The 12,967-nt window shown below is 40.7% G+C and overlaps 1 protein-coding gene across 2 annotated transcripts; it reads right to left on the reverse strand.

The window, feature by feature from the left end:
• Positions 1-4,248: 4,248 nt before the first annotated feature.
• CCL20 (C-C motif chemokine ligand 20) lies at positions 4,249-8,110 on the reverse strand. Of its 2 annotated transcripts, none has more exons than XM_058696498.1 (4): positions 7,400-8,110; positions 6,144-6,258; positions 5,361-5,438; positions 4,249-4,708 (listed from the first exon to the last, which is right to left on the reverse strand). In XM_058696498.1, exons 1-4 carry the CDS (start codon positions 7,476-7,478, stop codon positions 4,687-4,689), a joined length of 294 nt encoding a protein of 97 aa, XP_058552481.1. In that variant the 5' UTR covers positions 7,479-8,110; the 3' UTR covers positions 4,249-4,686. The 2 variants fall into 2 exon arrangements, with proteins under 2 accessions (XP_058552481.1, XP_058552491.1); XM_058696508.1 differs by having other exon boundaries at positions 6,144-6,255; positions 7,400-8,080.
• Between the last annotated feature and the right edge of the window lie 4,857 nt (positions 8,111-12,967).

Genomic DNA, 12,967 nt, shown 5'->3' on the forward strand with positions numbered 1-12,967 from the left:
AGTGGAGAGAAATGAGTTCGATGTTAAGAGATGTGACAAGATGGCCTTTCGTTGGTTAAAGCTGTGTGAGGGGGGTTCCGTGTAGGATCCTCTGCCTTTGTACTTTCCCTGATACAAAGTGGGGAGAAGCAATCCATGGGGGTGGCCCATGCAACTGGAAAGCCTTCCAGTTCCCCATGCACCACACACCACAGTCATAACCCTGCACCTTGGCCCCTGGAGCCCCTCCAGCCCCTCCAGCCCACCCACTCTCCTACCCTTCTACCACATTGAGGCCTTTCACCTGGGGGCCTCTCCATTTTCTGCCAGTCTTCAGATATTTTCTGGCTTCATCTCATCTCTGGTCTACAGCCCATGGTTGAGGACTTCAACCTCTCTCTCTCTCCCTTCGACATTGACTGTCTTGCCCTCTTGTCCTCACGTTGTCTCTAGAGGCAAAGCCTATGCCTGGACTCGTCCCATGAGTTCTCTGCTCTCACACTCGCCCCGCAACAGGCTGCCTGGCACATGCCAGTCGGAGGCACAGCACATCGAGTGTCCCCGACCTCGGTAAAACCGCGACACCACGGAACAAACCTTCAGCCTGTCCCTGTGTCCTTCACTGGCTGTCTCAAAGCTTCCCCTTTCATCTCAAAGCCCCAACTCTGCCTCTTCACTCGGCACTCTGAAAACTCTTAAAGGACAATGAGTGTTTCACTAAGAAAGGCAAGACCACCAGATGCGAACTCCGCGAACCCGTGTTCTGGAAACCCCTTCTCCCACCTCTTGAGGGAAGTTAACCACTACCTACCCTCCTCTTAGAATCTTCAACTCTCTGGGGTGCCTGGGTGGCTCAGTCGGTTAAGCTTCTGACTTCAGCTCAGGTCACGATCTCACGGTTCGTGAGTTCGAGCCCCGCGTCGGGCTCTGTGCTGACAGCTCGGAGCCTGGAGCCTGCTTTGGATTCTGTGTCTCCCTCTCTCACTGTGCCTCCCATGTTCATGCTCTGTCTCTCTCTCTCTCTCAAAAATAAGTAAACTTTAAAAAAATTAAAACAAAAAAGAATCTTCAACTCTTTAATGTCCTCAGTGCCTTCTCAACCTCTTTCTCCTTCTGTCTGTCTGTCTGTCTGTCTCTCTTTCTTCTGGATTTTTCAATACTTTCCCAATGTCAGGAAAAAAACAAAAAGCTGTCTTTCTAGCTTCCATGTCCTCTTCCTTTCGCTGCCAAACTATTTATCACCATTCATTCTTCAGCCCACTATTTCTAAAATCACCGATGACCTACAGAGTCGATTGCCAGAGTCAAAAGGCATTATTACCCCATCCTGATCTTATGTGGCCTCTTATTGACGTCTACACTAATGGGAGGCACTGGTGAGGTACAGAAGAACTTGGAGCCACCCCTGAGGATACAAACCGAATCCACATTTGCATTAGCAGTTTACACAGAGACATTTGGAAAAAGTAGGACTGAACAACTGAGACGCATTCAAGCGGTCAGAGATTAATCCTGGGGAGAGAAGACTAGACTCTAATGGTAAATTAGTGGTGGCGATCTCTGTTCTCAGGACGACGGCACAGACAGAAAGGGCCACTCGGAGTAAAACAAAGCAAACTCCATCCTGTGGCGCTGCCTCCGGAGAAGGAGGGGCCTTGTTGGAAGTTGAAGGAGGCTTTTGCTGTTTCTCGATCACTGGAATCTAAGAAGGAGAATGGATTCGTGTATTACGTGTATAATTAAAAATCAGTTAAAAAGACAGAAAGGCTAGTGAAAGAAGCCAGACACCAGAGTACATTCTGTGGCGTTCTACTCGTACTAAACCCAGAAGAGGCAAACTCATCTATTAAGAAGTGAATCAGAACAGCTGTTATTCTGGGGCCGTACAGACGTGAGGGGGCATGAGAGAACCTTCTGGGTGCTAAAAGCATTTAACATCTTGAATGGCTCGGAGTCGTCACACAGGCGTGCACCTATGCAAAGCTCAGATTTGTATATTTTACTCTGCGTCAATTATACCTGAATTAGAAATTAAATAGAAAGGTACACATTTTCCAAAATGAAAAAAAAAGGGGGTGGGGTGGGAGAAGAAGAGCTGTGTAAAGGGAGCGACCTCCCTAATCCACCCACGCGGTTAGTGCAGGGAGACTAAGGAGTTCAGCATTCAGATTGTACGGCTGGGACTCAGCTGTGCACTGGGATCCCAGCTTGAGCAATGGGACTTTGTGATTCCAACTTGACCTCATAGCGGGGAACGCGCTGATCCACCCATGTGCTCATGGCCGTGTACTTGACACTGGAATGTTTTCACTGTGATTAATCAATTGGCATCCTGGGCTGGAAATTTCAGTCTCCAGAAACTCAGCTAATAGTTACTAGCACTTCTAGTCTTGAGTCAGACGCCTTCGGAGCACCCATGTGCTACTTTCCTGGCTCCTCGAGGATCCCTTGCCCAGACCACTCAGGAGCCAGCCTGGTGCGGGGCTCCCTGACCATGGCCTGCTTTCTCTGTGCTGTTCCAAGAGAGGGAAACGGGTGTGGGTGGGAAGGAGGTCTAGAGCGATTCTTAGAAATCGCCAGTTCAGCTCTTCTGCCCCTGTCTTTCCACACTGGCTCTCACTGAGTTCTCGTCATGTCTAACCTTACTCACTGCTACTCTCTTCGCTACTTCTTCCCTTTCCCATTCCACTTCCCTTCCCCCCTGCTTGGACTTTTTCAATGGTTCTTCAGGGCTCCCATGTTCAAGTTCAAACCACTAGATTTGGCGGAGATAACCGTTTCGCCTAACTTGCGACTACTGCACCTCCACCCCCACTCCCTGCATACTTTCCACTTCATCCAGTTTGCCAAATTGGTGGCATGCTTGACATTTTGGATGGGGCAATTCTTTATTGTGCAGGACTGGCCTGTGCATTCCAATAGGTTTAGCGTTCTTGTCTTCTGCCCACTGAATACCTGTGATACCCCACCTTCAGACATTCTGAGAACTAAAATATGCTCCCAGATATTTCCAAACAGCCCCTGCTTTTCCAACTGGGTGGCTCATACTGGCCCTTCATACCTCAGCTCACGTATGGAATCAGATACAGTTGCCATCCTCATGGTTCAAGAACACAGAGTGTTGACTATTTAATAGGATTCAACCAAGTATTCTTTCTTTCTGGAAGCTCCCACTACTGATGCCCTACCGCACTCTGTGCTTTTCCTTATCCAGGTGTTCACACCATGTGTGGTAAGAGCTGATTTTCTTGTCCCCTCCCTCTCAACTCACTGCTCAGCCCTAATTACCTGGGAGCAAAGACCAAGTCCGAACTTAATCTCTCAGTATCTCAAGCTTCACTTGGCTCAGTACCTGTCACATCATAAGTAATAAACTCATATTTGATGAATAAACAAACAGGATATTGAGCATACTTTCCCTGATGACTCAGTGTTATTATTCCCGGGCATAGAGATGACTTCCAGGCTGACTGAGCCACTTAGAGCTTTGGGCTCTACACCAATGACCCCCATCACCCTGCTTTGTGGGTTCGTGGGTTTGGATTTTGCATCAGACCATCAGTGTGCTTGCCTCCCGTGATCCCCTGGGGCCTTTGATATCTGAGGCAGACTGTCCCAAGTGCTGTGTCCAGGCACTCCGTGAACTTTGCCCCCTGAACATTGCAATAATAACCACTCTGGTTCAGGACCCTTTTGTCTTATGTCTGGGTTCTTGCTAGATTTCACGCCCCGGAAGTTCTCTTCTGCTTAGTGAGGCAATCAGTTTCTAGAACCCTCTCCATAGTCATTTTCTTTTTGGAAACTGCTTGGAGACGACCCAGGAGGACTTTTGAAATACAGAAATGTTTCAGTGCTGAAGTGCCCATTCCTAGGTCCCTAGATGGACAAAGGAATTTCTCAGGGTGTTTTCAAAGTAGCTGTTATATCCCTGTAGTCTCAAAGTTTATGGGTACACTTTTTTATTTTGAAAAGCTTTACATCAGTAAACACTAAGCTATAGATCTCAGATTTAGCATTTTTCTAATTTTTGGTTTGGATGACTTTGAATAAAAAAATAAAATAAAGCACCTTTTCATTATAATTCATATAGAATGAAAGCCAGGACCATGAGGAACAGAGTTAAGAAGAACAACCAGGCAGGAGTAAGTGGGGAAATATGATTCTTCCTCACCCCCAATTTTGGTATTTACCATGCCTTTAAATATTTTAAAAATATTTTAATATATATCTTAATAAGTGTTATATAACTCTATCAACAAATAATTTTTATTTCATTCTTTTATTTTCAATATTTTTTTAATCATCATTTTTCTCTTTTACAGGTTAATTACAACAGTTTAAGAAACAAAACTATGTAGACAGAAGAACGTTAAATAGGTTTTTTTTACAAATAGCTTGCAGCTTACAAGAAAGGCTATATAACCTCATTCCTCTACACATTCATACTAAACCAAATAGCTTATAGGAAATTAGTATTAAATAGCAACACACACACAAAAAACCATAGATATAAATAACATAAAATAGAGTTTGACTCTAATGTGATGCTTAACAAAGCAAACTATGATGCAATATGTATCAACTTCATCAATTGGACAGGTCCAACGAGGCACAAATCAGGTAAGTGCTGAACTCTCAACTGCCAACTCCAGCTAGATTCTTTTGTTCTTGGGCTCTGTCCAATTCCTTCGCAGAGAGCATCAGTTTTTACATCTTCTTGACTCTTTGGCTGTCAAGAGGAAGAGAAGAAAACAATAAGCAAAGACAGGGTGGACTGGCTGGTAGGAGTGCCTTTTGTACCTAAACATTACTTCTCATTAATCTCAGGGCGCCAGCAGCTCAGAGTCCAGATGAGGAAATCAAAGTTCAGAGAGGAAGGGCCCTGCCCAACACAAGTGAGCTGGCTAGAGATGGAAACAGGATTGAGCGCTTACGTTGCATCTTTAAATTCAGTGTCTATGGCACCTTTGTATTAGGTGGCTTCTGTTCATGTTGATAAAATGTTACTCTCTATTATAATCAATGGAAATCAGAATATTGATCTCTGGTTGGCTCTTTATTTTTTAGTTTTTAACAAAGAAGTATCATGCGGTCTGTAAATTCTATAAATAGGAAGCATCTTTGCACCAAAATGAAGAAGCTTGTGACTATTAAATGCATGGAGGACTAACACGTCTCGTAAAACTCACTAAATTAAAAAAAAAATAAAAAGGATGTAAGTGGAAAAAAATGAATTTTTGTTTTATGGTCCGACTCAAATTTCCCCTTTAAAATTCTACGGTGCTTAGGCGGAAGGGTCCCAGCGAGTCTATGATCCGCTACTCTGCACTTGACCTTTGCCCCAGACTTTTGGAGAGGGACTGATGGTAAATATCTCATACCTGAGGATATGCACAGCCTGTTTCACCCAGTTCTTCTTTGGATCTGCGCACACAGCGAATTTTTTCTTTGTGTAAAAGCTATAAAAAACAAAAAACGAAAAACAAAAAAACACAGAAAATTTTATTTGTGCTTCAAAAGTTTTGAACGGCTATGTCATAGAACACCCAATGGAAGTTTTGTATTCCAGCTGACTGTTCTACCCACTAAGCATTTTAGTTATTTCAGAGGTGAAACAAAATACCAAAAAACAAAATATTTCTGATAAAGCTTGATGCAAGAAATGAAAGGGACTCTCTCCTACTTTCTCTGCAACTGAACAAATGGTTGAACAATGGCTGGAAAATAGTCTTAGAATGATTTAATTTTGTTGCCGGTGGTTACACTAAACATGACTAATTTATATCATTCCGAAGTATAATATCCTATATGAATCAAGAATATTATATGTGAAAATATAAAAGCCCCAACCATTCCCTGGTGGAAGATGCTCATTTCCAAATTGATGTCTTCCATATTTTCATGAGCTAACGCATTAGGTGCTTACAAGTTTATCTTAGAAAGAGGTTTTTGCCCTCGACTCTGTTCTTTTTCTAAAAAAAACAAGCTTTCACCTTAGTCCTGTCCTATTTAAACTTTGAAGTACATACGCCCTAACAAAACAAACGTATCTTTGCCACATCGGTTATTTCTGAACGCAACTCCAAAAAAGGCAAACATGTTTTGAGACACGAAATTCCCGTGTACATCTGATACAACTAAATTCAAGTCAGTTGATAACTTACATGATTGCATTGATATCACAAGCTTCATTGGACAGCTGCTGCGTGAAGCCCACGATAAATCTGGGATGAAGGATGCGTTCTGTATACCGAAGGCAGCAGTCAAAGCTGCTTGCTGCTAAAAAGAAATTGCAAGTATTGAGTCCACATGAATGAACGTATCTTGTGATAGTATTACAGAACTACTTGGAGTTGGAGCTGTAGATGCTAAAGAAACTATTTAGAGAAAGAGTTCCAATGGCTTTGAGACCTGATTTAAGGTAGCCCCCAGCTCTCTTTAAAAAAAAATGGTTTATGTGCTGGGCAATTTTGGTTTGAAAGTCTAGAAGCACGTGATCTCCAACGAAAGGAATATCTTTACTAAGAAACACAAATGGACAGTGTTTTATTTTAAGTTCACTATAATCACTCAAGAATATGAGTACCTCCCACTTGAAGAAACTCTTATAGATAAGCTTCCAAATTCAGAAAATGAAGAAGTATGGAGATCTTAATCTATTATCTGGCCACTGGGTACTAAGAGGAGGGGAACGGCAAGAAGTTATAAAGGAAAATGTGATTTATAGGAGCTGCTTATCCGGGCTGCAATTGAAATTGTAGTATTAATGGAAATATTTTAATTTAATTTATTATTTTAATGTTTTATTTTGATCATAAAAGTTCAACACGTGCATTTTCAGGGATGCACCTGTCATTAGACGTCATGTGCTCTGACAGTCATAAAGCAATTCTTGGACATCCCCCCCCCCCAGGTTAAATTATAACCTGCTATACGGTAAGGAATAAATGTTGTCTCCAAGTTGGCAAAAGATGGCCCCAAAGCCACGTAAGGATGGAGAAGACAGGTCCCATCATCTGCCCCTAAAGGGTGAGCTTTGATCTTTACTATTTGGCTGAGAGGTGAGAAAGTTGGGAAGGTGGGAGTGTTCCCCACATTTCTGAATTGACCCCATTTACTGGTAATGTTACCCAATTTACATCACTCCCAGAAATAGCACTTTGGCCTTGTTGCAGAGCTTGGGGGTCTCTAAGAGCCCACCCACCCACCTCCAAATCTGCTGGGATTGCCAGCAGAGAGAAAAGCCCGGTCAGCAGCAGCAACCTTTCCCTCCTCACTCGCCAATGAGCTGACAACTCCCATCACTTCTGAAGACTTTCTAACAGGCTCCCACTCCTTGGGGACCCCCGGGTGAGCCCAAGGCTTAGCGGAAAATGAAAATAGTTCTTCCTCCTGCGTTAGCAGAAAGAGTGATACTCACCTTCTGACTTGCTGCACAGGTGGAGTAGCAGCACTGACATCAAAGCAGCCAAGAGCAAATTCTTGCCACTGTCCATCATTTTCAGCTCAGGGAATAGATCTGCCCAGTGCTGGGTACCCAGTGTGCTAAGAGTGCTGTTGGGTTCTGGTAGCAGCCTGAGTCTGGGATGGCCCTACTTATAGCAAATATTGGGAATGTACACAGAAGGCGTGTTCTAACGTGGGTTTTCCCCCATTGATCAACCTGCCCCATCATGTCGTCACAAAAAAATAACCACAGGGAAAACTTCCTGCCTTTCCCTAATGTTGGGAAGCTGTGAAGGTCAGAGGAGGGGGGCGGCGTTTGAGAAGGGGAAAATCCTGCTAAATCCTTTGGATTTGCAAAGAGGGAAAAGCTGCCCAGCCCTGTGGCTCAGGAAAAGTTTTCATGCAGTTTCAACTTAATGTCTCGTCTCTGAAAAGAGAGGACAAGGATTAACAATGATACAAAGGTCAGTCCTACACCTGGACGTTATAGGACTCTATTGTTCACACTGTATTTGCTTTCCAGAGTCAACTGGGAGCAAGAGGATGAGACAGGACGCCAGGCATACTTGGGGACGCATTTACAATTGAATAGTTGGTGCTCAGCTATCCCCGAAGACCTTGTATTTCCAAACTACCACTCAGATTAGGTAATATGACAGTGGTGTAGTAGTTTTCCCAATTTTGGCAGAAGATACCAGACCTTAAGTGTGACTCAAACCTCAATCTTGATGCCATGCCAATTCTTCTAAGAATCTTCTACATTTATATGACTAATCAATATCGCAGCCCAGAAAATACTCCCCGTCTGCCCTTAACTCTTCATGCGGATGTAGTTTTATAACTCAATACAAAGTCTCAGAACAGTTGAAGAATAAAGACAATCCACAAAATAAATGTCAAATAATAGTGATAATGATTGGGGCGCCCGGGTGCCTCAGTCGGTTGAGCGTCCGAGTTCGGCTCAGGTCATGATCTCGCGGCCCGTGAGTTCGAGCCCCGCGTTGGGCTATGTGATGACGGCTTGGATCCTGGAGCCTGCTTCGGATTCTGTGTCTCCCTCTCTCTGACCCTCCCCCGCTCATGCTCTGTCTCTCTCTGTCAAAAATAAACAAATATTAAAAAATTAAAAAAAAATAATAGTGATAATGATAATAATGTAAAATGAATCCCTGACCTATGATGGTATAATAAGAACTCTCCACAAGGGAGAATATCATTGTATGTTAGGGATTAGGTTTGTAGGAAGGGAGTTTTTGGAGATAATGGAATTATTTTCTATCCTATCACAGGCATGGTTACACATATCTACATGTATGTTAAAATTCCTAGAACTGTACATCCAGAGAAAAAAATTAATAGTATTGTATGATTCTTTTAAAAAATAAATTTAAAAAACACTGAAATCATTAAACAAAAACTATCCACTAAACACAAATATGTTGAAAGTAAATAGGTCAATTGACAGGATCGTACGGTTCTTATCTTTTCTTTTATTAATGTGATGTATCACATCGATTGATTTGCGAATGTTGGACCAGCCCTGCAGCCCAAGAATGAATCCCACTTGACCGTGGTGAATAATTCTTTTTAATATGGCCTTTTGTAGCAACGTGGATGGAACTGGAGAGTTATGCTGAGTAAAATAAGTCATACAGAGAAAGACAGATACCAGACGTTTTCACACTTATGTGGATCCTGAGAAACTTAACAGAAGACCATGGGGGAGGGGAAGGGGAAAAAAAAGTTAGAGAGGGAGGGAGACAAACCATAAGAGACTCTTAAAAACTGAGAATAAACTGAGGGTTGATGCGGGGTGGGAGGGAGGGGAAAGTGGGGGATGGGCATGGAGGAGGGCACCTGTTGGGATAAGCACTGGGTGTTGTATGGAAACCAATTTGACAATAAATTTCATATTAAAAAAAAAAAAGAAAGTAAATAGGTCAAAAAAAGATATACCATGTAAACAGTAAAAAAAAAAAAAAAAAAAGCTGGGGTTGCTATGCTTCTATGTGACAAAATAAATTTTACAACAAAAATTACTAGAGATAAAGAGGGGGTTCCATTATAATAAAGGATAAATTCATCAGGAAGATACAAGATTTATGATCATATTTATACCTAACAATAAGCCCTGAAAATATATGAAGCAAAACTGACAGAATGGAATGGAGGAATAAACAATTCAACAATAAAAATTGGATACTTCAATACCGCATTTTCAATAATGAATAGAAAAACTAGATAGAAAAGCCACTAGACCTAACAGGTATCTATAGAACACTACACCCTACAATAGAATAGGCATCCATCCTTCTTAAGTGCACCTAAAACATTCTCCAGAATAAATCACATGCAAGGCCAGAGGACAAGTCCTAATAAATTTAAAAGGATAGAGATCATACAAAGTATGTTTTCAAAACACAGTGGAATTAAATTAGAATCAATAACAGAAAGAACTTTGGGAAATTTACAATGATATGGGGATATTAAATGTTACACTCCTATATAACCAATGTGTCAAAGAGGAAATCATAAGGAAAGTAGAAAATACGTTGACATGAATGCAAGCGGAAACACAAGCGTACCAAAATTCATGTGGTGCAGCGAAAGTACTGCTCAGAGGGAAACTTACAGCAAGGATACATGAAATAATAGCAAAACAATAGAGGAAATGGGTGGAACTAAAAGTTGGTTCTTGGAAGAGGTCAACAACATTAACAACCTTTAACTAGACTAACCAAGAAAAAGCAGGGGAAGGGGGTGTGGGCCCTGAGAGACAAATTGCTAAACTCAAGAATGTAAGAGAGGTCATCACTACCAACTGTAAGAAAGAAGAATGACTGTGAACAACCGTATGCAATAAGTTAGTATAGATAAAAGGGACAAATGAGTAGAAAGATACAACGTCCTGAAACTGACTCAAGTAAACATAAAAAGCTCAAAAAGCCCAACAACAAACAAAGATATCAAATTGGTAACTAAAAATATTTCCGTAAAGAAAAGCCAAGTAAGTTCTACCAAATATTCAAAAAAAAAATTGAAGCTAATTCTTTCAGAAACGTTTCCAATAAGTAGAAAAGGAGATAACAATTTCTAACTCATTCTATGAGGACAGTATCACACTGATATTAAAGTAAGATAAAGACATCACAAGAAAATAAAACTATAGGCCAACAGCCTTAATCAATACAGACACACAAAAATACTCAACGAAACATTAGTAACCTATATCCAGACATATATACAAAGGACCACGCTCCATAACCAAGCGGGACTTATCTCATGAAATGGCATACATAAATTTAAAAGAAGTATGAAGGGCATTTAATAAAATCCAACACCCTATCATAATTAAAACAGTCAACAAACTAGGCAGAGTAAAGAACTTCCTCAACCTGATAAAGGTCATCAATGAAAATCCCACAGCTAATCATACTTACTGTCGAAAGACTGAATGCTTTCCTCCTGAGATCAGGCCCCAGACAAGGATGTCCATTCTCACCAATTCTATTCAACATTGTGCTGGAGATTCTAGCCAGGGCATCTGTACAACAAAAGGAGGAAGACACCCAGATTGGAGAGGAAGTAGTAGCTATCTTAATTTGCAGATGACATTATCTTATATATGGAAAATCTTAAAGAACCCACTAAAAAAAAAAACTATTAGAACTGATAAGGTCAGCAAGGTTGCAAGATTCGAGGTCAACATACAAAACTCAATTGTATCTCTACACACTATCAGTGTTCACTGATAATAATGCACACCTGAAAATACAATTAAGAAAACAGTTACTTCTACAATAGCATCAAAAACAAAAACAAAGACAAAATACCTAGGTGTAAGTTTCACAAAAGATGAGGAAAATGAAACTAAAACTACAAACTATTATTAAAGAAATGAAGGAAGACTTCTAAATAAAGAGAAAGACATCCTCCGTCATAAATCAGACAGACTTGGCATTGTTAAGATGGCACCACCCACCCACCCCCAAAATTGATCTTCAGATTCAACATAATTCCTACCAAAATTCCAGCTGGCTTATTTGCAGAAATGGAAAAGCCAATACTCAAATTCATATAGAATTATAAGAGATCCCAAATATTCAGAACAAACCCAACAAAGAAACGGAAGAACAAAGTCGGAAGACCTACGGTTCCTGATTCCAAACTTACTACACAACTACAGTCATCAAGGCATGTGATACTGGCATAAGTGTAGACATGTAGATCAGTGGAATAGGACTGAGAGCCCAGTTAGAAGCCCCCTTGTATAATCAACTGATTTTTTTTCCATTGTGGTGCCAAGACCATTCAGTGGAGGAAAGAAAAATCTTTTCAACAAATGGTGCTGGGACAACTGGATATCCACATGCACAAAAATGATGAGAACCCTCTACCTCGCACCATGCACAAAAATGAACTCAACATGGATCACATACCTAAATATAAGAGCTAAAACAATGAAACTCTTAGAGGAAAATATAGGAGTAAGTCTTCATGACCTTGGCAATGGTTTTTTACAGACATAACACCAAAAGCTCAAGCAACAAAATAAAAAACAAATAAACTGGACTATATAAAAATGATAAACTTTTGGGCTTCGAAGGTTATTACAAAAATGTCAAAAAATAACCCACAAAAAGGCATGAAATAATTTTCAACTCGTATATCCGATAAGTGACTTTTCCTCGTATCCAGAATATATGAAGAACTCTTGTAAATCAGTAATAAAAAGATAACCAACTCAATTTAAGAATGGACAAAATATCTGAATAGACATTTCTCCAAAGAGATGTAAATGACCAACAACACATGCAAAGATCATCAAAGTCATTAGTCATTAGGGAAGGTAAATGAAAACCACAATAACATATCACTTCACACCCATGAGAATGGCTATAATCGAAAAAGATGGATAAGACATATTGACAATGACATAGAGACATTGGAACCCTTATATGCTGTTGATGAAATGAAAAATGATGTGGTCCCTCTGAAAAATAGTTTGACAGTTCCTCAAATGGTTAACCATAGATGATTCTGCAATTCTACTTCTAGGTATACACCCAAGATAAGTGATAACATATGCCCACACAAAAACCTGCACATGAGTGTTCATGGCTTCATTACTCATAATCACCCAAAAGTAGGAAAAATCCAAATGTCATCAAGTGATGAATAGCTAAATAAAATGTGTAAATTTGTACAACGGAACATTATTTGGCAACAAAAATGAATGATGTGCTGATAGATACTACAACATGGATGAGTCTTAAAAACACTGTACTAAGTGAAAAAGAAAAAACAAGCACGAAAGGCCATATATTATAGGATTCTATTTGTATGAAATGTTCAAAAGTGGTAAATTTATAGAGCCAGGAAGTAGGGGTAGGGTGGGGTGTCAGGGGAAAAGGAGGGGAGTGGAGAGTGATTGCTAATGGGTATGTGGTTTCTCTATAATCTAAAAATAGGTGGTGGCAATGGTTGCATAACACTGTGAGTATGCTAAGTGTGCACTTGGAAAGAGTGAATTTTATGATAC

Source organism: Neofelis nebulosa, chromosome 2 (genome assembly GCF_028018385.1).
Source record: "Neofelis nebulosa isolate mNeoNeb1 chromosome 2, mNeoNeb1.pri, whole genome shotgun sequence".
In the NCBI taxonomy this organism is placed as follows: domain Eukaryota; kingdom Metazoa; phylum Chordata; class Mammalia; order Carnivora; family Felidae; genus Neofelis; species Neofelis nebulosa.